Raw genomic sequence first — 26,088 nt, forward strand, 5'->3', positions numbered from 1 at the left:
CAAATTGTTATTTCAATAAAAAATTTTATTTCTATAAAATTTCTTCTTCAAAATTTTATTCTATAGAAATATTAAGCAATTTTATTTATATAGAAAATTTTGTCAAAATTGTATTTCTTTAGACAATTTTGTCAATTTGTTTTTCTTCTGGGAATTTTGTCAAAATTTTATTTCTATAGAAAATTTTTTAACAATTTTATTTCTGTAGAAAACTTTGTTAAAATTTTATTTCTGTAGAAAATTCTATCAAGAATTTTATTCCTATATAAAATTTTTTCAAAATTGTATTTCTATAAAAAATTTTGTCAACATTTTATTTCTATAGAAAATTTTGTCAACATTTTAGTTCTATAGAAAATTTTGTCAAAATTTTATTTCTATAGAAAATTGCCACAATTTTATTTCTAAAGAAAATTTGGTCAACATTTTATTTCTATAGAAAATGTTGTCAAAATTTTATTTATATAGAAAATTTTGTCAAAATTTTATTTATATAGAAAATATTGCCACAATTTTATTGCTATAGAAAATTTTGTCACAATTTTATTTCTATAGAAAATTTTGTCAAAATTATGTTTATATAGAAAATATTGCCACAATTTTACTCCTATAGAAAATTTTGTCAAAATTTTATTTCTATAGAAAATTTTGTCAAAATTTTATTTATATAGAAAATATTGCCACAATTTTTTTTTAGAATTTTTTTTCAAAATTTTATTTCTATAGCAAATTTTGTCAAAATTTTATTTCTATTGAAAATTTTGTGAAGCTTTTCATTCTCTAGAAAATTTTAACAAAATATTATTCCAATATAACGTTTTGTCAACATTTTATTTTTTTAAAGGAAATTTTATCATTTCGACAAAGTTTTATTTTTATAAAAAATTTAGTAAATTTTTGTCTATAGAGAATTTTGTGAAAATTTTATTTCTATAGAAAATTTTTTAAACATTTTATTTCTATAGAAAATTTTGACAAAATTTTATTTCTGTAGAAAATTTTGTCAAAATTTTATTTCTATAGAAAATTTGTCAAAATTTTATTTCTATAGAAAATGTTGTCAAAATTTTATTTCTATAGAAAATTTTGTCAAAATTTTATTATTCCTAAATAAAATTTTGTCAAAATTTTATTTCTATAAAAAATTTGCCAAAATTTTATTTCTATAGAAAATTTTGTCAAAATCTTATTTCTATAGAAAATTTTGCCAAAATTTTATTTCTATAGAAAATTTTGTCAAAATTTTATTTCTGTAGAAAATTCTGTCAAGAATTTTATTTTTATAGAAAATTTTGTCAAAATTTTATTTCTGTTGTTTTTTGATTTCAGCTTAAAAACATGCATTAACTAAACTACAAGTGTAGCTTAACCAACAGAGGAAAAGAATGTTTGTCAAATTTATTTGGGCAAAGCCCTATAGACTGCAAGATGGTTAGATGGACGCACGTTTCGGAATTACCACATTCCTCATCAGCATCCTCTACTTGCAGCAAAAAACTATCAACTAATTATCAGAATAAATTCAGGCAGTTCATTAAACCCAACAATGAACCACACTTGAACCTTCCGAAAAAAGGTTTTGCATGATAGCCGGCTTATGCCAAAATAAATTCGAACAAACATATTTCTTTTCCTTTGCCATTTTGTCAAAAATTAATTTTAAATTTTTTTTTAAATTTAATTTTATAGTAAAGATTGTTAAAATTTATTTCTATTGAAAATTTGGTCAATATTTAATTTCTATAGAAAATTTGGTAAAAATTTTATTTTTATAGAAAATGTTGTCACAATTTTATTTATATATAAAATTTTGTCAAAATTTTAATTTTATAGAAAATTTTGTTAAAATTGTATTTCTGTAGAAAATTTTGTCAAAATTTTATTTCTATAGAAAATTTTGTCAAAATTTTATTTCTATAGTAAATTTTGTCAAAATTTTATTTCTATAGAAATTTTTGTCAAAATTTTATTTCTATAGAAAATTTTGTCAAAATTTTATTTCTATAGAAAATTTTTGTCAAAATTTTATTTCTATAGTAAATTTTGTCAAAATTTTATTCCTATAGAAAATTTTGTCAAAATTTTATTTCTATAGAAAATTTTGTCAAAATTTTATTTCTATAGAAAATTTTGTCAAAATTTTATTTCTATAGTAAATTTTGTCAAAATTTTATTTCTATAGAAATTTTTGTCAAAATTTTATTTCTATAGAAAATTTTGTCAAAATTTTATTTCTTTAGAATATACTGTCAAAATTTTTTTTCTATAGAAAATTTTGTCAAAATTTTGTTTCTATAGAAAATTGTGTCAATTTTTTTTTTAGAAAATTTTGTCAAAATTTTATTTCTATAGAAAATTTTGTAAAAATTTTATTTCTATAGAACATTTTGTCAAAATTTTATTTCTATAGTAAATTTTGTCAAAATTTTATTTCTATAGAAATTTTTGTCAAAATTTTATTTCTATAGAAAATTTTGTCAAAATTTTATTTCTATAGAAAATTTTTGTCAAAATTTTATTTCTTTAGTAAATTTTGTCAAAATTTTATTCCTATAAAAAATTTTGTCAAGATTTTATTTCTATAGAAAATGTTGTCATAATTTTATTTCTATAGAAAATTTTGTCAAAATTTTATTTCTATAGAAAATTTTGTCAAAATTTAAAATTTATAGAACATTTTGTTAAAATTTTAATTTTATAGAAAATTTTGTTGCAATTTTATTTCTTTAGAAAATTTTGTCGAAATTTTATTTCTATAGAAAATACTGTCAAAAATTTTTTTTCTATAGAAAATTTTGTCAAAATTTTGTTTCTGTAGAAAATTGTGTCAAAATTTTTTTCTATAGAAAATTTTGTCAAAACTTTGTTGCTATAGAAAATTTAGTCAAAATTTTATTTCTATATAAAATTTTGTCAAAACTTTATTTCCATAGAAAATTTAGTCAATATTTTTATATAGAAATTTTCGTCAAATTTTTTTTCTATTTAAAAGTTTAGCAAAATCTTATTTCTATAGAAATTTTTTTTTTGATTTTTTTTAGCAAAAATTTTTGTGGAATGCCTTCTCTCAAAATTTATTCCATACTTTAAATTAATACCATGAATAATTTGTAGTTACAATTTACCATAACATACGCTAGGCTTCCTAAAGAAAAGCCCCTCTACCCATATATAACTATGACCAATAAAGATGTCACATATTTTAGTGGTTTTAAGACCACATATAATTTAGGTACACGTGCAATTTTTTCTCCAACACTTTAAGGCCAACAAGAACAAAACAAAACAAAAAAATGTGAAACCTCTATGAATCTGTATTCATAGTCGTACATAAAACATAAACTCGTTAGCACTATGGCCATAAAACAAATGTCCACGAAATTTGCTAAGAAAGAAAAATAGGCCATAAATTTCGCATATATCCTATAGTAGAACAGAGAATGGTACCATACCATAGTCGCATCGCATTAACACAATCATACAAAATGTCCCCATTATGCATAGATTTGGAAAAATATTTCGTCCTCCCCATATGCATTTCCTGTTTGTGTGTGAGTGTGGATATGAGGAAAAACTCTTATGGCCCATTGCCATGCTTAATGGTGAAGCATATTGCTACCGCATATGATGGATGCAAATGTGAAAATCACGTAATGTAAAGAAGTTTTGTACTAAAAAATAATTCAACTAAATTCCGGTATGACGTGAGCAATTTCCTAGTGCAAATGTTGATGAATTGCCAGCGTATGAAATTAGATGCAAATTTAAATGAATAGAAAAATTTGGCATTAAAAAATGTAAACGGCATTAAATTTTAAGGGCAGAAAGGAACACATACAGTTCATAACGTTCACAAGGATGAACACAATTTAAAATGAAAAAATTGGGCTAAATTTAGAAACATGTCACATATTTGTGTCATAAATAGGCAAATATCTCAAATTGTTTAATCGGCGACCCTTAAGACTCCTAAAAATATGCAACGAAAATAGCCCAAACCCATAAATTCTTTACTATAGGCAGCATATAGACCAATTTTACTCTACGAGGGACAGTCTAATACGAATCATTGTTATTTGAAAAATCGGCAGAATATGCTTTATATTGCTTGGGGTCTGGTATTTCTTACGACCCCTAAAACTATGCAATGAATATTATCTATGCTGTCCGTTCTTTATCATAGCTTTTACTGGACGTCTCTCCATGTGGTCCCTACATAACCTATTTCTGGTAATAATTCATTCCCTATCATCAGATGACAGTTACCTCCAAAAAGACCTTCAAATTGGAATTATTTCCTCAATTTCATAATAAAACGAAATAAAAACGTCAATGTAAAAAACAGAAGAAAACGAGTGAATTGAATTATGTTGCCACTTACTTTAATTGCACCAATTGCATGCTGTTTCGTATCGAATGTTACAAAAGCACATCCTTTACTTTGGCCATTCTGATCCCTGAGCACAGTGCATTCCTCAATGGTTCCATGTCCTGTGAACAATTGCCTCACATCGGCCTCATTGTATTTCTTGTTCAGCATGCCAACGAATAGTTTACGTTCTGCAAAAATACAAAAAAAAAGAAACAACAATAAATACAAAATATAAATGAATGAAAGGCAAATAATTAACACAATAAAAATGGGTAGAACACACACATACAAAGTACCAAAAATCCCAACAAGAAATCAAGAAAATTTCTGGGTGAGAATAAATGGAGAAAAGTGCACAAAATGAAATATAACCTGCCAGGCAACTTTTCATGTTAAGTAGTTCGGGAGTAGTAAAAATAGTTGAGATATCCAATGGACACACATCCACTACATTACAATTCATTGTTGAAAAAGGCAAATAAGGAATGAATGGAAAGTTTTATACAAAGAAATGTCGAATGAAACAAAATAAGCAAAATGAAATTGTTCCATAAAATTGTTAAACTGTTGCATACTTTTAGGCCGAAGACAGGACAATAATTTTGTGAATTTTCTAAATCTTAATATATTTAATATTAATAGTCAGTATATGATCGCTGCAATTATTGTTGATAGCTGTTTTTTGGCCTCGATTTCCCAATCAAAATTCTTTAAGGCATTAGAAAATAAAAACAATTATACTTTTACATAACATTTTAATTAAATACAAACATATAATTGTAAAATTTTTGGCATTTCCAAATAAAAATGCAATTAAATCGATTACCAAGTATGGTTTTTTATGTCTAATAAAAAAGAGGATTTTATTTTCGTTATGTACCGATGTCAATTCATATCAATTATTTTCGTATTGAAAATTATTTTGTGTGTAGAATAAATTAGATTATACTAAATGAATGAATAAAAATTTAAAAATAATTTAAATTTGCAGAAAAAATTGATTATCCCTTTTAATTATCAATAAAAATTTTATTTAATCAATTAATGTTTTAACTTTTATTTATTTTTGTAAATCAAATCTGTAAATGAAACTATGATTAATTCTATCATTTGCATGGTTGAAGCGATATCAATTAAAAAATTAATTATATAAATTATTATACCCTCCACTACAGGATGGGGGGTATATTAACTTTGTCATTCCGTTTGTAACACATCGAAATATTGCTCTAAGACCCCATAAAGTATATATATATTCTAGGTCGTGGTGAAATTCTGAGACGATCTAAGCATGTCCGTCCGTCCGTCTGTTGAAATCACGCTAACTTACGAACGAAACAACCTATCGACTTGAAACTTGGCACAAGTAGTTGTTATTGATGTAGGTCAGATGGTATTGCAAATGGGCCCTATCGGTCCACTTTTACGTATAGCCCCCATATAAACGAACCCTCAGATTTGTCTTGCGGAGCCTCTAACAGAAGCATATTTCATCCGATCCGGCTGAAATTTGATACATGGTGTTGCTATATGGTATCTAACAACCATGCAAAAATTGATCCACATCGATCCATAATTATATATAGCCCCCATATAAACCGATCCCCAGATTTGGCTTGTGGAGCCTCTAAGAGAAGCAAAATTTATCCGGTTGAAATTTGGAACATGGTGTTAGTATATGATCTCTAACAACCGTGCCAGAATTGGTCCATAAAGGGTGATACGGTCAAAATTTGGTCAAGGGAAAACGCGTGTAAATCGGTGAAATCGTTTATTTAAAAAATCAAATTAAATTTCTTTTTCAGTTCAATTAGTTTAAAATTCAGGAAAAATATTCAGTTAGGCTTTCGCTTTTCCAAATCCGAATTGCCGGGCCTCACGCTTGACACCTGCCATCAGATTTTGTACAGCCACCTTGTCCACCTTCTTCGCCGCAGAAAGCCACTTTGCCTTGAACTACTGCTCGTCCTTAGCAGTTTTTTGGTCTTCTTTAGGTTCCGCTTGACAATAGCCCAGTATTTCTCAATTGGGCGGAGCTCTGGCGTGTTGGGAGGGTTTTTGTCCTTGGGAACCACCTGCACGTTGTTGGCGGCGTACCACTCCATGGCCTTTTTACCGTAATGGCAAGATGCCAAATCCAGCCAAAACAGTACGGAACAACCGTGTTTCTTCAGGAAAGGCAGCAGACGTTTATTCAAACACTCTTTCACGTAAATTTCTTGGTTGACAGTCCCGGAAGCTATGAAAATGCTGCTTTTCAAGCCACAGGTACAGATGGCTTGCCAAACCAGATATTTCTTTGCGAACTTTGACAGTTTTTCCCCTTCCTTTTGCCGTATAAAACTCGTGTCCCGAAAGCTGCTTGTAGTCGGCTTTGACGTAGGTTTCGTCGTCCATTACCACGGTTAGGGTTTCGCTTGAAACTACCGGCAACTCTCTTTGTCGTCTCAGCGGCTTCCGGTTTACGATTTCCCCCCGATCCAGACTTCCTGGCTGTCGACAAACGTTCCCCAAACACTTTAATTACTTTTGTAACGGTTGATTTGGCAACTTTTAGCGATTTTGCCAGCTTTGCGTGCGAGTAGCTCGGAATTTCGCGATGCGCGAGCAAAATTTTGATACGCTGCTCTTCTTGCTTGGACAGCATTGTGACAACTGAAGAGTGAATTCCAAAATCAAAATAGGAGCAACATTCTACACACACACACCTTCATAATGAGGGGTGTTCAGGTTTTTTAAATGCAAAATTGAAAGAAATACGTCAAGTTTATATTGACCAAATTTTGACCGTATCACCCTTTATCGGTAAATAATTATATATAGCCCCCATATAAATCGTTCTCCAGATTTAACCTTGGGAGCCTCTTGGAGGAGCAAAATTCATTCGATCCGGTTCAAATTTGGAACGTGGTGTTAGTATATGGCCGCTAACAACCATACCAAAATTGGTCCATATCGGTCTATAGTTATATATAGCCGATCACCAATCACACAAAAATTGGTCGATATCGGTTCATAATCATGAGCCAAAAATAATCTACCAATATTTTATTTCTATAGCAAATTTTGTCAAAATTTTATTTCTATAGAAAATTTTGTCAAAATTTTATTTCTATAAAAAATTTCGTTAAAATTTTATTTATATAGCAAATTTTGTCAAAATTTTATTTCTATAGGAAATTTTATCAAACTGAATTATATACGTATTTAATCAGTCTTTTTTAATTTAATATATACCACGTATGGAATTACTTACAATTTAGAAGACGGTGTTATGAGGTTTTAAGATACCTTGCCATCGGCAAGCGTTACCGCAACTCAAGTAATTCGAAGTAGAAGAAGTTTCTACGCAATCCATGGTGGAGGGTACATAGACTTCGGCCAGGCCGAATTTACGGCCGTATATACTTGTACTTAATTTAATTTTTTAAATTAAATTTTAATTTAAATTAAAGTTTAAAATAATTGTACATTAAAAAAATGCAACTTTAAAATATAGTTGGTTATATGGGCATTTTAAATAAAAATATAATTAAATCGATTATTGTTTTATTAACGCATATTTTTATTAATTAGATTTTTAATCAAGTATGATTTTTATGTATAATTCAATTATACATAAAAACTGGGATATTATTTTCGGTATTAAGGCAATAGTTTTTTTTTGTTTTTGGAAATTTACAACAGTTTTAATTTTTAAACTATATTAAAATTAATTTAATTTATTCTACACATAAAACTAATTTAATTTATTCTACACATAAAATAATTTTTTTCCTGATTCAATATGAACATATTTGATCATATTCGTATTGAAAATATTCTTATTATAATTATACTAAATTAATTTATAAATTTTAGTATAAAAATAAAATTTAACAAGTATAAACGGCCGTAAGTTCGGCCAGGCCGAATCTTATGTACCCACCACCATGGATTGCGTCAATCGAATTACTTGGGTTGTGGTATCTTAAATCGTTTTCTAAATTGTGTGTTAGTCCATATGTGGTATACATTAGACAAAAAAAGTATGTGTAGGTAAGTCTACAAATAATTACGAATCGATATGGACTTTTGCACGGTACGTAGGGAGGCAGAATTGTAATATGGGGGTCGCTTATATGGGGGCTATATACAATTATTGAGGGCTATATATAACTATAGACCGATATGGGCCTAGTTAGGCATGGTTGTTAACTGCCACATACTAGCACAATGTACCAAATGTCAACTAACTCGGATGAAATTTGCTCCTCCAAGAGGCTCCAAAACCAAATTTCAACCGAATCGGATGAAGTTTGCTTTTCCAAGGGGCTCCGGAGGTCAAATCTTGGGATCGGTTTATATGGGGGCTATATATAATTATGGACCGATGTGGACCAATTTTTGCATGGGAGTTTGAGGCCATATATTAACACCACGTACCAAATTTCAACTGAATCAAATGAATTTTGGTCTTCCAAGAGGCTCCGGAGGTCAAATCTGGTGATCGGTTTATATGGGGGCTATATATATAATTTTGGACCGATGTGGACCAATTTTTTCATGGTTGTTAGAGACCATATACTAACACCATGTACCAAATTTCAACCGGATCGGATGAAATTTGCTTCTCTTAGAGGCCTCGCAAGCCAAATCGGGGGATCGGTTTATATGGGGGCTATATATAATTATGGACCGATGTGGACCAATTTTTGCATGGTTGTTAAAGACCATCTACTAACACCATGTACCAAATTTCAGCCGGATCGGATGAAATTTGCTTCTCATAGAGGCCTCGCAAGTCAAATCGGGGGATCGGTTTATAAGGGGGCTATATATAATTATTGACCGATGTGAACCAATTTTTGCATGGTTGTTAGAGACTATATACTAACACCATGTACCAAATTTCAGCCGGATCGGATGAAATTTGCTTCTCTTAGAGGCCTCGCAAGCCAAATTTGGGGGTCCGTTTATATGGGGGCTATACGTAAAAGTGGCCCGATATGGCCCATTTGCAATACCGTCCGACCTACATCAATAACAACTACTTGTGCCAAGTTTCAAGTCGATAGCTTGTTTCGTTCGGAAGTTAGCGTGATTTCAACAGACGGACGGACGGACGGACATGCTCAGATCGACTCAGAATTTCACCACGACCCAGAATATATATACTTTATGGGGTCTTAGAGCAATATTTCGATGTGTTACAAACGGAATGACAAAGTTAATATACCCCCCATCCTATATAAAAATGTTGTAAAACTTCCGAAAAAATTAATTGTCCGAATTAACATTTCAGTTAAATTTAAATGCAAATAAAATATAATATAAGATAAATAAAAATTTATTTGAATATAAATAATAAATAATTAATGTTTTATTTTTAATTACATATTTTTTATTTATAAATAAAACTGAAGCGATGTCAATTAAAAGTTAAATGCAACTAACAATATAACATAATATAAATAAACATTTAATTTAATGTAAATAATAAATAATTAATGTTTTAATTTATATTTTTAGTTACATATTTTTTATGTATAAATAAAACTGAAGCGAAGTCAATTAAAAATTAAAAAATAATTATTATTAAAATTATTAATATTAAATAATTTTTTTATGCCTAATTTCCAGTATGAATTTGTGGCTGAAGAGTTTTCAATTTCTTAAAAATTTCGTGATTCAATTTTTTGTCTGTGTATACACAGAAAAAAATTCTATAGAATAAAAAATTACGCTAACTTAATTTATAAATTTATTTTGGATTAGTGTAATTCAATATACAGTAAAACCTGACAGAACAGGACAACCACGGTCGCCTTAATGTTGTCCATATGTGAGAACAGTCCTTATATCACAGGTTAATTTTGATTTGATAACACAACGAACATCTCAGTAAAATGTTCCACTTTTCAGAGGAGTACCCTCTTCAATTTAGGATCAAAATGTACAAAATATTAAATTAATTAATTTTAACCTGGCATAGTATGACAAAAATGTGGCAAATAAACCAAAACACTATGACATTTAGTGGCACAAAAGTATCATCGTTTGAAAAAAGTTGCAAAGTAGCCACTAAAGTGGCACAGTGGTAATGATGTCTATGGTTTAATACCCTCGTCCACGCTTATGACTTGTGCCATTTCAAACTACCATTTGAACGATTGTATGCATGCATGTGTGCGTGTCTGCGAATGCATACATATAATTTTTGTTTGTAGTAGTTTTGAATTACTGACGGATTACCATACATTGCCACTACAATTTGCAATAGAGCTTTTATATTTCCGTTTCCTCTGACTGTTTGACTTGGTATGGCTTCGCTGTTATTTACTCGGCACTTACGTACATTATTTTGCTCTACTATGTGTAACGCTCAGCTCAGAATGTTTACAAAACGAATATTGTCGGGTCGGGTCCGTGCGTCCGTCCGTCTCTTCTATGGTAGTGTTCACTTTTTATTATGGTGCACATCATCCTATTTGAGCCCATCATCTTCCGCTCAGTGAACAGTAAGCAAATATGTAAGTATGTGGAGGGAACATTGAATGCAACAAATGCTACTGGAAGTGCCCTGTTTCCTCTTCTTCTGTGCATGTAAATGCATCAGTGATGCTGATGATGATGATGATGAAGGTGGTATTCCTGATATGGATACCAGCTTCCATGACGTTGATACTTGCAAAAAGAGCATCAACTAAAATGGTTCGTGGCATTGCTAGTTCGAGGCGGGCGTCGAAGGCATTTGTAAATATCAACCATGAAAATGTTGCAACCGAGTGAAATGAACGTTATAAAAGTAGTATTAAAAACTTTGTTTAACAACAATAATAACAATAATATGGCAGAACAAATAAAATCAGTCACAGCTTCCCTGGAGTATCATGGTTTAACTACTTCCTAGCAAAAGCTCAAAGGCTGGTTAGTTTACATTGCATTTCATTGTTGTACGCCTTGTTCACCTTTCCCCTGAGTAGCTTTGAGTTGAGTTCCAGCACTAAAAATGGCATTAACTTCATCACGCACCCATTCATTCTCAAGGGGTCCTATAAATTTGCAACATTTTATTAACAGCTGAAAATTTGTTAAAAGTACGAATTGGTTGGTGTTGGTTTAATAACACATGAATTGATGTTGAGGTTGCTTTGTTGACTTTATGGCTTTTTTCTAGGGGTTCGATGGGATTTAACAATCGATTTGGAACAAGTGGCATTGGTGTTTGAAGGAAACAATAGAATTTTGTTGGTTTGATTTCATATCAAAACCAAGCGTTGATAGAGAGTAGCATAACAATAATAATAATAATCATAATTCCTCATCGTATCTGGTAACCATGAAATTTGTTACACAAATATCTGTCTGCTAAATAATTGTCAGAATATCGTCAATAAAATCTTGTAGCATATGGTAATGGTTGAGTAGAGGCTCACAAAGTCCAACATTACCATATTCTGCCGCAAATCTGTGAACGAGATGGCTGATTAGTTCAATATTCACCTCCCAGCAAAAAAATTGGAAGTTGTTCCACAAACATTTCTTTTAAGGTCCATCCCAGAATCCCCCATCGAGTTTTTTCAACTTCGGATGCAGTCCTTTTGGACAAGTGCACAAACATTTCTGCTAAAGCTCATCGTGGGATCCCCCAATGATTTTTTTCCACTACCGATGCAGTCCTTTTGGACAAGTGCACAAACATTTCTTCTAAAGCGCATCTTGGGATCCCCCAATGATTTTTTTATTTTAAGTACAAATTTTGGACAATTAAATTTAAAAATAGAAAACTAATAAAAAATAGAAAAAAAAAATAATAATAAAAAAATTAATTTCATCCCCGCTGGGATTTGAACCTGCGCCGTTTAACTTTTTCGCTTCAATTGAGAAGGTTTTGCAAATTACGAGAATTTTTAATTTTTTGTTGATTTTCTATGGAAAAAATATATTTATACGAAAATATATGCCGAAAATAAAAATAAAAACAATGCATAACATAAAAAAAAAATTAAATTATTTGATAAAAAAAAATTGCCGCTGGTGAGATTTGAACCAGCGTTTCTTATTTTTTCGTTCATACTAATAAAGAACATCTCGAGAACCAATTACAATGTTCTCCCTTGGTGTCGTATTACGATCATATCACAAACATTTGAATTGACCTTTTGACGCTTTATGTTCAATGGCGTTTGTGGCTGAGTGTGCTTAGGCGTTCTGTTATGGTGCCAGCAAACTCAGGTTCAACCCCTGGTGGGAGCGAAAAAGTTTTTCAAATTGTAAAAATTAGATAATAGGAAAATAATAGTTGTAGTAATAAAATATGTGGACGACAAAAAAAGTGAGATAGGTAGAAAAAATTTTTTTTCGCTTTTTAAATTTCTACATTCAAATTAACTTCCAGGGCACAACTTCTAAAGCAATGCAAAGGATCCAAAAAGGGAGTACTTCCACCCTATGACAAGCCCATGTAAAATTCATTGGAGATGATCCAAGTTTGCACTACTTCCGGATCACAGAGTGGGGATCCAAACTACTTTTTTGGAAGCTCTTTTTTTGCTGGGCTATTATCTTAACTCAAAGACTTTGTAAAGTGGCTTTGTCTTCTTCTGGGGTAAACTCACTTGTTTCCAAGCACTCCCTAAGGTCTAAAATTTCGAACGAAATTTTCCATAGATATAAAATTTTGACAAATTTTTTTATTCAAATAAAATCTTGTCAATATTTTCTACAAAAAAATAAAATTTTCAGAAAAGTTTCAACAGAAATACAATTTTTAGAAAATTATCTATAGAAATACAAATTTCAGAAAATTTTCTTCAAAATAAAATTTTTACAAAATTTTCTGTAGGTTAGGTTAGGTTAGGTTATGTGGCAGCCCGATGTATCAGGCTCACTTAGACTATTCAGTCCATTGTGATACCATAGTGGTGAACTTCTCTCTTATCACTGAGTGCTGCCCGATTCCATGTTAAGCTCAATGACAAGGGACCTCCTTTTTATAGCCGAGTCCGAACGGCGTTCCACATTCCAGTGAAACCACTTAGAGAAGCTTTGAAACCCTCAGAAATGTCACCAGCATTACTGAGGTGGGATAATCCACCGCTGAAAAACTTTTTGGTGTTCGGTCGTAGCAGGAATCGAACCCACGACCTTGTGTATGCAAGGCGGGCATGCTAACCATTGCATTTCTGTAGAAATAAAATTTGTTTATGGGAAAATAAGTTTTTTATATAAAATTTTTATTTTTTCGAGGATTTTTATCGAAATTTTGATTTTTTGGGCACCGAAAAAAGTAAACTGCTTTATAGGAAGAATAAACTAACTCATACGAAAATTGAACTAAATTTTGCTACACATTTTGAGATTTCCCCAAAGCGTTGTTAAAAGCAGGGAAATTTACTGCCCTGTTGTACTTTTTAACTACAGTTCACGAAATTACACCCTCTAATAGAAGAAAATATTAACTAAAAGTTAAGAAGAAAATCATTGGCGCCAAATCATGACCATTTTAACCATATAGTAGTTCATTCTTACTATTTTTGGGAATCGTACGAAAATTTTCATTTGTGTTAGTTCATACTGAACTTATGTGTACGGTCATCGGTCATACTCACGTTTAGTTCATAAAATATTTGAGACATATTAAAAAAAACAAAAATTTCATTGGGCTGTGCAAAAAGTGATAAAATTTAACTATTAACAAATATATTTTTTTTACAATAAAAATAAGTTTAATTTAGCGTTAGTTTAACTACGGACATTTTTTTCTGTGGGGGTTGTCACGAATTAACGTCCTTTTCGCTCTAGGACGCATATTTAAGGAGTTATGGTTTTATTTTTCAACGATAGAAATAAAATTAGGTAAAAACTTTCTATAGATATAAAATTTTGAGAAAATTTTCTATAGAAATAAAATTTCGTCGAAATTTTCTATAGCAACGAAATTTTGAGAAAATGTTCCATAGAAATACAATTTTGACAAAATTTACTATAGAAATAAAATTTCTATAAAAATAAAAAAGTTCTATAGAAATAAAATTTTGACAATCTTTTCTATAGAAATAAAATATAGATTAAATTTTCTTTAAAAATAAAATTTGGACAAAATTTTCTATAAAAACAAAAAAAAAAATGAAATAATTTTCTTAGAATTAAAATTTTGACAAAATTATCTATAGAAATAAAATTTTTACAAATTTATTTATAGAAAGAAAATATTGACAAAATTTTCTATAGAAATAAAATTCTGACAAAATTTTCTAACTAAACAAAATTTGACAAGATTTTCTATAGAAATATAATGTCGATAAAGTTTTCTATAGAAATCAAATTTTGTCAAAATTTTCTATAGAAATAAAATTGTGTCAAAATTTTCTATAGAAATAAAATTTTGAAGAATTGAAATAAAATTTTGACAAAATTTTCTTATATAAATAAAATTTTAAAGTAATTTTCTATAGACATAAAATTTAGACAAAATTTTCTATTTTGACAGAATATTCTATTGAAATAACATGTTGACAAAATTTTCTGTAGAAAAAAATTGTGACTACATTTTTTAAAGAAACAAAATTCTCACAAAATTTTCTGTAGAAATATAATTTAGACAAAATTTTTTATTGAAATAAAATTTTGACAAAATGCAAAAATTTACTATAGAACTAATTTTCTATAAAATTTCAAAAATTTCTATAGAAAATAAAATAAATAAATAAATAAACATAAAATGTGGACAAAATTTTCTATAAAAACAACAAATTGAAATAATTTTTCTATAGAAATAAAATATTGACAAAATTTTCTATAGAAATAAAATTGTGACAAAATTTTCTATAGATATAAAATTTTGTTAAAATTTTCTATAGAAATAAATTTTTGAAAAATTGAAATGAAATTTTGACAAAAATTTCCTATAGAAATAAAAATTTAAAGTAATAAAAATATAAAGTAATAAAATTTAGACATAATGTTCTATAAAAAAATAAATTTTGACAAAATATTCTATTGAAATAACATTTTGACAAAATTTTCTATAGAAAAAAATTGTGACTACATTTTTTAAAGAAATAAAATTTTGACAAAAATTTCTATAGAAGTAAAGGTTTGGCGGAATTATCTATAGAAATAAAACTGTGACTAAAGTTTCTGTAGAAATATAATTTTGATAAAGTTTTTTATAGAAATAAAATTTTGAAAAATTGAAATGAAATAGAAATGAAATTTTGACAAAATTTCCTATTGATATAAAATTTTTAAGTAATTTTCTATAGAAATAAAATTTAGACAAAATTTTCTTTAAAAATAAATTTTTGACAAAATTTTCTATAGTAATGAAATTTTGACAAAATTTTCTATACAAATAAAATTTTGCCAAAATTTTCTATAAAATAAAATACAAATAATATTGTGACAAAATTTTCTAAAGAAATAAAAATTTTGATTAAGCCGATAACCTTTGTATCTAGTGCTTTAATGTTTATTATATTTTTTAGAATTGTAGTAAATAATTAATAAATAAAATAAAATAATAAACATTTTGACAAAATTTTCAAAAGAAATAATTTTTTCACAAAATTTTCCATAGAAATCAAATTTTCACAAAACTTTCTATAGAAATAAAATTTAGACAACATTTTCTATAAAAATAAAATTTAGACAAAATATTCTAGAAAAATAAAATTTTGACAAAATTTTCTATAGCAATAAAAATGTCAGAAAATTTCCTAGAGAAATAAAATTTTGACAAAACTTTCTATACAAATCAAGGTTTGACGAAATTTCCTATAGAAAGAAGATTTTGAAATAATTTTCTATAGAAATAAAATTCAGACAAATTTTAAGTAAAATTTTCTTAGAAATAAAATTTGACAAAATTTTCTATAAAAATAAAATTTCGAAAAAATTTTCTAAGGAAATAAATTTTTGACGAATTTTTTTATAGACATAACATTTTCGACGAAATTTTCTGTAGAAGTAAAATTTTAAGTCGGGGTTTGACTTTACCTCCTTTCTACACAAAAATAAAAATTGCCCATTTTTTATACCCTCCACCATAGTAACACATCCGTTAGTAACAAATCGAAATATTGGTCTAGGTTAGGTTAGGTGGCAGCCCAATGTATCAGGCTCACTTAGACTATTCAGTCCATTGTGATACCACATTGGTGAACTTCTCTCTTATCACTGAGTGCTGCCCGATTCCATGTTAAGCTCAATGACAAGGGACCTCCTTTTTATAGCCGAATCCGAACGGCGTTCCACATTGCAGTGAAACCACATAGAGAAGCTTTTGAAACCCTCAGAAATGTCTCCAGCATTACTGAGGCGGGATAATCCACCGCTGAAAAACTTTTTGGTGTTTGGTCGAAGCAGGAATCGAACCCACGACCTTGTGTATGCAAGGCGGGCATGCTAACCATTGCACCCGTTGGTCTAAGACCCCATAAAATATATATTTTCTGGGTGGTGGTGAAATTCTGAGTCGATCTAGCTATGCCCGTCCGTCCGTCTGTCTGGATGTCCGTCAGTCTGTGGAAATCACGCTAAAAGAACGAAACAAGCTACCGACTTGAAACTTGGCACAAGTAGTTGTTATTGATGTAGGCCGGATGGTATTGCAAATGGGCCATATCGGACTACTTTTACGTATAGCTTCCATATAAACCGACCCCCAGATTTGACCTCCGGAACCTCTTGGAGGAACAAATATCATCCGATCCCGTTGAAATTTGGTACGTGGTGTAAGTATATAGTCTCTAGCAACTATGAAAAAATTAGTCCATATCGGTTAATAATTATATATAGCCCCCATATCAACCGATCCCCAGATTTGACCTCCGGAGCCTCCTGAAGGAGCAAAATTCATCCGATTCAGTTGAAATTCATCCAAAGACTGAATGAATAAATAAATAAATAAATTTGCTACATTGTGCTAGTATATGGCCGCTAACAACCTTGCCAAGCATGGTCCAAATAGGTCTATAGTTATATATAGCCCCCAGATAAACCGATCCCCAATCACACAAAAGTTGATCGATATCGGTTTATTAGTGTATATAGCCCCCGTATAAAGCGACCCCAATATTTCACTTGTGGCTCTCTAATAACCATGCAAAAGTTCATATCGGTTTGTAATTATATGTAGACTTCCCTATATATACCGGTAAACAATTGAATTATATACGTATTTAATCTGTTTTTTTTTTGTCTAATATATACCACGTATGGATTTAATATACCTTGCTATTGACAAGGATTACCACAACCCACGTAATTCGATTGTTGTTGACAGTCTTTAGTAGAAGTTTCTGCGCAATCCATGGTGGAGGGTACAAAAGATTCTGCCTGGCCGAATTCACGGTCGTATATACTTGTTTTGAATTTACTTTTAATTGAATTAAGAAAAAACAAAAAATAATTTATTAATTAAATTATTAAATAAATTACTTAAAATCAATCACAGACATTGATACAACAAAATTTAATTACTTATTTATTTATTAAACTTATAGTAAATATAAGAATAAAGGGTGATACGGTCAAAATTTGGTCAATATAAACTTGACGTATTTCTTTCAATTTTGCATTTAAAAAACCTGAACACCCCTCATTTTGAAGGTATGTGTGTGTAGAATGTTGCTCCTATTTTGATTTTGGAATTCACTCTTCAGTTGTCAAAATGCCGTCCAAGCAAGAAGAGCAGCGTATCAAAATTTTGCTCGCGCATCGCGAAAATCCGAGCTACTCGCACGCAAAGCTGGCAAAATCGCTAAAAGTTGCCAAATCAACCGTTACAAATGTAATTAAAGTGTTTGGGGAACGTTTGTCGACAGCCAGGAAGTCTGGATCGGGGGGAAATCGAAAACAGGAAGCCGCTGAGACGACAAAGAGAGTTGCCGGTAGTTTCAAGCGAAACCCTAACCTCTCTCTCCGAGATGCCGCAAATAAGCTGGGTGTATCGTCTACAACCGTGCATCGAGCCAAAAAACGAGCCGGACTATCGACTTACAAGAAGGTAGTGACTCCAAATCGCGATGATAAACAAAATACGACGGCCAAAGCGCGATCCAGAGGATGTACACGACGATGATGACGAAGTTTTACTGCGTGGTAATGGACGACGAAACCTACGTCAAAGCCGACTACAAGCAGCTTCCGGGACAGGAGTTTTATACGGCAAAGGGAAGGGGAAAGGTAGCGGATATTTTCAAGCACATAAAACTGTCAAAGTTCGCAAAGAAATATCTTGTTTGGCAAGCCACCTGTACCTGTGGCTTGAAAAGCAGCATTTTCATAGCTTCCGGGACTGTCAACCAAGAAATTTACGTGAAAGAGTGTTTGAATAAACGTCTGCTCTTTTTCCTGAAGAAACACGGTTGTTCCGTACTGTTTTGGCCGGATTTGGCATCTTGTCATTACGGTAAAAAGGCCATGGAGTGGTACCCCGCCAACAACGGACAAGAACCCTCCCAACACGCCAGAGCTCCGCCCAATTGAGAAATACTGGGCTATTGTCAAGCGGAACATAAAGAAGACCAAAAAAACTGCTAAGGACGAGCAGCAGTTCAAGGCAAACTGGCTTTCTGCGGCGAAGAAGGTGGACAAGGTGGCTGTACAAAATTTGATGGCAGGTGTTAAGCGTGAGGCCCGGCAATTCGGATTTGGAAAAGCGAAAGCCTAACTGAATATTTTTCCTGAATTTTATACTAATTGAACTTGAAAAAGAAATTTAATTTGATTTTTTAAATAAACGATTTCACCGATTTACACGCGTTTTCCCTTGACCAAATTTTGACCGTATCACCCTTTAATAGAGAAAAATCTAGCATTAACTACTTAGGTTATCAGCTAAAATTTTAATTAATTTTTTACTTGTATAATTTAAATTTACTTGTATAATTTAAATTTTTACTTGACATTGGTGATTGATTTTTAAATGTTTCAAGTAATTTTTTAAGAAAAAATATATCGACAATTTTTGCTACTTCAACCAAATTTTTTCGTCCCTTTTGAGAAGAGAATTCTATCGAAAATTCTATAGAATTTCTCATTAATATTTCTATGATATTAGTCATAAATAAAATTTCTATTTATAACATTGAAACAAGAGCCAAAATTAATGAGATATTTTAATTGATAACACTCGATATTCTATTCACCAAAATCATCTCTATTAAAAACTAAATATTTATTCACCAAAAAATATATGATTTACTTTTCCCCACAAGTACTCAAATACCAATTAAAAAGATTCTTATGAATCTTTTTAATTGGTATTTGCGGACTTGGCTGTAATACTTGATATGCTTTTCATCATTTTTTTTTATATTTGAAATACATGATTTCATTTGATATTCTCGTTGTGTTTTCATGTCAATTAAGATTCTTGTTTAAATAAAAAACAACTGGCAACTACTTAGGTAAGCAAAACAAGTCATATCCTTACTCCTCTATATCCTACATCATCCCCGGTTCCCTTGTATACAAAGTTGGTTTCACTTCATTCATTCCCTCCGCATCTATAGTAATTTGTTGAGTTTTCCAACGTATGAACGAAAATTCCTTAAACAAATAAATAGAGGATTTTGAATGCTGGCAGAAAACTTGAATGTTTTATCTTTTAAGTTAAAATAAATCTTACTCCGATGTACGTGAGTGAGTTTGTTTGTGTCTGTGTGTGCGTGTGTGTAAGTAACTTTTAAGTTAAATTAAATCCTTTTAAACAAATAAACAAACATACATTTAATGCAAATGTATATGTGTTTATGCATGTCTGTCTGTCTATCCTTGCTGTTGATATATATGTGTGAGTGTGTGAGTGGATTTTGTGTAAGTGCAAAATTTGTTTTAATTCTCGTGTTATTTTTACTTACAAATACATTTGAATAAATGGATGTGTACTCATCAAAATGTGTGGGTGTATATGTTTTGCAAGTATGGCAAGTGGATGGATTTAATAGTAGATATTTTAAAATAAGCCTGGATCGAAAGTAAAATATTTATACAAATAAAAAACAATCAATTTTATTTTTTTTTCTTCAATCATTTCATAGAAACTCAATTTGGAAATTTTGGGAAATGAAAATTAAGATGAACTCAATTTGACGAAATATTCTATTGAAATAACATTCTGACAAATTTTTCTACAGAAATACAATTTTGGCAAAACTATCTATAGAAATAAAATGTAGGCAAAATTTTCCATAGATATAAAATTTTGACAAAATCTTCTATACAAACAAGTATAAACGGCCGTTAGTTCGGCCAGGCCAAATCGTATGTACCCTCCACCATGGATTGCGTAGAAACTTCTACGAAAGACTGTCATCCATAATCGAATTAATTGGGTTGTGGTATCTTAAAACTTCTTAACATCGTTTTCTAAATTGTTAGTTAGTCCATACGTGGTATATATTAGACAAAAAAGGTATGTATAGGTAAGTCTACAAATGATTACGAATCGATATGGACTTTTGCACGGTACGTAGAGAGCCAGAATCGAAATATGGGGGTCGCTTATATGTGGGCTATATGCAATTATGAACTTGATATGGACCAATTTGTGTGTCATTGGGGATCGATTTATCTGAGGGCTATATATAACTATAGACCGATTTAGTTAGGCATGGTCGTTAACGGCCATATACTAGCACAATGCACCAAATTTCAACTGACTCGGATGAAATTTGCTCCTCCAAGTGGCTCCAAAACCAAATCTCGGGAACGGTTTATATGGGGGCTATATATGATTATAGACTGATATGGACCACTTTTGGCATATTTGTTAAATATCATATACTATCGCCACGTACCAAATTTCAACCAGATCTGATGAATTTTGCTTCTCCGAAAGGCACCGGGGGACAAATCTGGGGATCAGTTTATATGGAGGCTATATATAATTATGGACCGATTTCGACCAATTTTTGCAGGGTCATTAGAGACCATATACTAACACCATGTACCAAATTTCAGCCGCATCGGATGAAACTTGCTTCCCTTAGAGGCTCCGCAAGCCAAATCGGGGATCGGTTTATATGGGTGCTATATATAATTATGGACCGATTTCGACCAATTTTTGCATAGTAGTTAGAGACCATATACCAACACCATGTACCAAATATCAACAAGATCGGATGAAATTAGCTTCTCTTAGAGGCTCCGCAAGCCAAATCTGGGGATCAGTTTATATGGAGGCTATATATAATTATGGACCGATTTCGACCAATTTTTGCAGGGTCATTAGAGATCATATACTAACACCATGTACCAAATATCAACAAGATCGGATGAAATTAGCTTCTCTTAGAAGCTCCGCAAGCCAAATCGGGGGATCGGTTTATATGGGGGCTATATATAATTATTGACCGATGTGGACCAATTTTTGCATAGTAGTTAGAGACCATATACCAATACCATGTACCAAATTTCAGGCGGATCGAATGAAATTTGCTTCTCTTAGAGGCTCCGCAAGCCAAATTTGGGGATCGGTTTATATGGGAGCTATATATAATTATGGACCGATGTGGACCAATTTTTGCATGGTCGTTAGAGACCATATACCAACACCATGTACCAAATATCAACAAGATCGTTTATATGGGGCTACACGTAAAAGTGGACCGATATGGCCCATTTGCAATACCATCCGACCTACATCAATAACAACTACTTGTGCCAAGTTTCAAGTCGATAGCTTGTTTCTTTCGGAAGTTAGCGTGATTTCAACAGACGGACGGACGGACGGACGGACATGCTCAGATCGACTCAGAATTTCACCACGACCCAGAATATATATACTTTATGGGATCTTAGAGCAATATTTTGATGTGTTACAAACGGAATGACAAAGTTAATATACCCCCATCCTATGGTGGAGGGTATACAAAAATTTTGACAAAAATTTCTAAAGAAACAAAATTTTTACAAAATTTTCTAAAGAAACAAAATTTTGACAAAATTTTCTATAAAACAAGTAAGTAAAGTCTAAAGTCGGGCGGGGCCGACTATATTATACCCTTCACCACCATATAGACCAACATTTGTGTTACCATCTCAACTACTTCAAATTTTCTGGGAGCTATATAAAGGTTTGCATTTCCAGATACAAATACTTATAATGGAGACAATTTTTTCTACTTATACAAAATCTCTAAAATTAAAATTGAAATCGGCTAACGCCCTGGTATGAAACACTATGTTAGTAAAAAATATGGGAAATATGAAGCGAGAGAAATTTTAATGCAATTGTACAAAAGAGCATTTGCGATTTATCAGGCGATACTTATGTATTCGAGATATAGGACAATTTTAGTAATATTTACAATTTTTGCTACTTATCAGTGGCGATTTTACAAGGATATTGGTTAGTTCTCGCCAAGATATGTGGTCAAGTGTGGGTTGTGATATATTATTTGGTAAAGTCGGGCGACTTGGAGCCTTATTTAAAACTCAACCGTTCTGAGGAAATTCTGGCATTACAGTGTGTGACGAAGATATGGGGAAATCATTACAGAATTTTGTGTAAAGTGTGGGCCATATTTGTATAAACCAGAAGAACGAATATATGGAGGCTTTATCTAAAACTGAACCAAATTAGAACAAACTTGACACACTTAAATATCACATTAAATATATTCTCTGTGTAAACTATCCAGCCAATTGGAGGAAAATCCCATTGAAAATGGGTCTAAAATATGAAAAAGTCTACCATATTTCCCCAACTCTGGTGTACGTATATATGGGAGCTATATATAATCTGAAACGATTTTGACTAAATTTGAACTGCATAGTTATAATAATAATTCTGCAATCTCTGCTAAATTTCACGTAAATGGGAGTATAACTTTAGCCCCCGTGGTCATATGAGTGTAAATCGGGCGAAAGATATATATGGGAGCTATATCTAAATCTGAACCGATTTCAACCAAATTTGGCACACTTACAGATACTATTAAACGTACTCCTTGTGCAAAATTGGAAGCAAGTCAGGGCAAAATTCTGGCTTTTGAGGCCATATAAGTTCAAATCGGACGAAAGATATATATGGGAGCTATATCTAAATTTGAACCGATTTCAATCAAATTTACCAAGCATTGGTAGAATGTCAATTCAACTCTCTGTGCAAAATTTCACGTAAATCGGTAGTAAACTTTGGCCTCTGTGGTCATATGAGTCTAAATCGGACGAGAGATATATATGGAAGCTATATCTAAATCTGAACCGATTTGGATAATATTTTGCAAGTTTTTTGAGACTCATAAAATATTCGGATGTACGGAATTTGAAGAACATCGGTTGATAAACACGCCAATTATAACCAGATCGGGGATAAATATATATGACAGCTATATCTAAATCTGAACCGATTTTTTCCAAAATCAATAGCGATCGTCTTTGTTCCCCAAAACGACCCTGTGCCAAATTTGAGGACGATCGGACTTAAACTGCGACCTGTACTTTGCGCACAAAAATACATGAACAGAAAGACAGACAGACAGACGGACAGACAGACAGACGGACGGACGGACGGACATCGCTAAATCGACTCAGAATTTAATTCTAAGACGATCGGTATACTAAACGATGGGTCTCAGACTTTTCCTTCTTGGCGTTACATACAAATGCACAAACTTATTATACCCTGTACCACAGTAGTGGTGAAGGGTATAAATATAATTTTGATAAAGTTTTCTATGTAAATAAAATTTTGTTAAAATTTTCTATAGAAATAAAATTTTGAAAAATTGAAATTAAATTTTGACAAAATTTCCTATAGAAATAAAAATTTGAAGTAATTTTATATAGAAATAAATTAAGATAAACTTAATTTTCACTTCACAAGAAGCTATTTTGAGGTGATATATAAAAATCCTTTGTTTTACGAAATTTCAGGAATAAATAATTATTTTTTATTTAATTTTCCCGGATAAAAAACCATTGGTATTTTCCTCTAAAATTGCATATTTCCATTTCTAATCAGTTTATATCCATTTGTTTTGTTTTTTTCTTTATATATTTTTCATTTCCACCCCATTATAATTCTATGCAAATCCAACAAAAGCACGTAGATCCATCCAAGTATTGATGTAAGTAAACATATTAACAAATTGCTGCAAAGATTGCACAATGTGAAAAAAGATATGATTTTGTGTATGTGGGTATAGTGTATAATATAAGCACATATTAAAAGCATACCCACACACACATACAAACAAATAGAAACATATACAAATGCGTACACCCCATTCAGCATACATACTTGTATTCATATTTTATTTTAGTTTAAGAGAATATAATAATGCGTTATGATTGAATGCAGTTGGTAATTTTTTGCAAAAGGATATTGAAAGTTTTTCATTTGGAAAATATACAAGAACATTATTAAAAATATATTTAATTTCACATAAATTTAATAATAGATTACTTCATCTATTAATTGGATATGTGACCGTCTAACGGTCTAAGATGAATTTTTCAATTTTGTGAGATTTCTTGTAACATTAAAATTTTCTATTTATATAATCATTGAAGAAAGTAAATTTTGACTAAATATTCTGTAGAAATAACATTTTGACAGAATCTAAATAAATAATAGTTTTTTCCAAATGTCCAAAGAAATAATATTTTGATAAAGTATTCGTAAAGTAGAAATAAAATTTTAATAAAACTTCTATAGAAATAAAAATTTGATAAAATTTTCTAAGAAATAAAATTTTGCCAAAATATTCTATAGAAATGAGATTTTGGCAAAATATTCTATAGAAATGAAATTTAAAAAAAAAAAATTCTATGGAAATAAAGTTTTGACAAAATTAATTCATTGACTAAACTACAAGTGTAGCTTAACCAACAGAGGAAAAGTATGCTTTTCATATTTATTTTGGCAAAGCCCTATAGACTGCAAGATGGTTGGATGTACAGCTGTTTTGGAATTACCACATTCCTCATCAGCATACTCTATTTGCAGCAAAACTATCAACCAATTATCAGAACAAATTCGGGTAATTCACTCAACCCAAAGTGAACTACACTTGAACCTTCCGAAAAAATGTTTGATAGTCCGCTACTGCCTAAACAAACAAGTAGAGGATGCTGATGAGGAATGTGGTGATTCCGAAAGAGCTGTACACCAAGCATCATGCAGTCTATAGGGCTTTGCCCAAATAAATTTGAAAAGTATACTTTTTCTCTGTTGGTTAATCTACACTTGTAGTTTAGTCAATGCATGGTTTTAAGCTGAGATCAAAAACAACAATAACGATTGAAGAGAAACCAACAATAACAAACAACATGAAAGAAAGAAAATTTTGACGAAATTTTCTGTAGAAATAAAATTTTGACTAAATTTTCTATAGAAAGAAAATTTTGACGAAATTATCTATAGAAATAAAATTTTGACTACATTTTCTATAGAAATAAAAATTGGACAAAAATTTTTATAGAAATAAAATTTTGACAAAATTTTCTAAAGAAATGAAATTTTGGCTAAATATTCTATAGAAAAGAAATTTTGAAAAAATTTTCTATAGAAAAAAAATTTTGACAAAATTTTTTATAGAAATAAAATTTTGACGAAATTTTCTATAGAAATAAAAATCTTCACAAAATTCTCTATAGAAATAAAATTGTGAAAAAAATTTTTAGAGAAATAAAATTCTGACAATCTACAGAAATAAAATATTGACAAAGTTTTCTATAGAAATAAAATTTTGACAAAATTTTATATAGAAATAAAA

The 26,088-nt window shown here is 30.5% G+C and overlaps 1 protein-coding gene across 4 annotated transcripts in view; it reads right to left on the reverse strand.

Annotated features, from left to right (window-relative positions):
- Positions 1 to 26,088, reverse strand: part of LOC142226767 (CUGBP Elav-like family member 2) — a 551,331-nt gene that overhangs the window by 64,412 nt on the left and 460,831 nt on the right. For all 4 annotated transcript variants that reach the window (XM_075296966.1, XM_075296965.1, XM_075296964.1 and 1 more), the window contains exon 5: positions 4,382 to 4,560. In XM_075296966.1, the coding sequence (XP_075153081.1) occupies positions 4,382 to 4,560 (179 nt within the window). The remainder of the gene's footprint in view (positions 1 to 4,381; positions 4,561 to 26,088) is intronic.

The sequence above is a fragment of the Haematobia irritans genome, chromosome 2 (genome assembly GCF_050003625.1).
Source record: "Haematobia irritans isolate KBUSLIRL chromosome 2, ASM5000362v1, whole genome shotgun sequence".
Taxonomy (NCBI): domain Eukaryota; kingdom Metazoa; phylum Arthropoda; class Insecta; order Diptera; family Muscidae; genus Haematobia; species Haematobia irritans.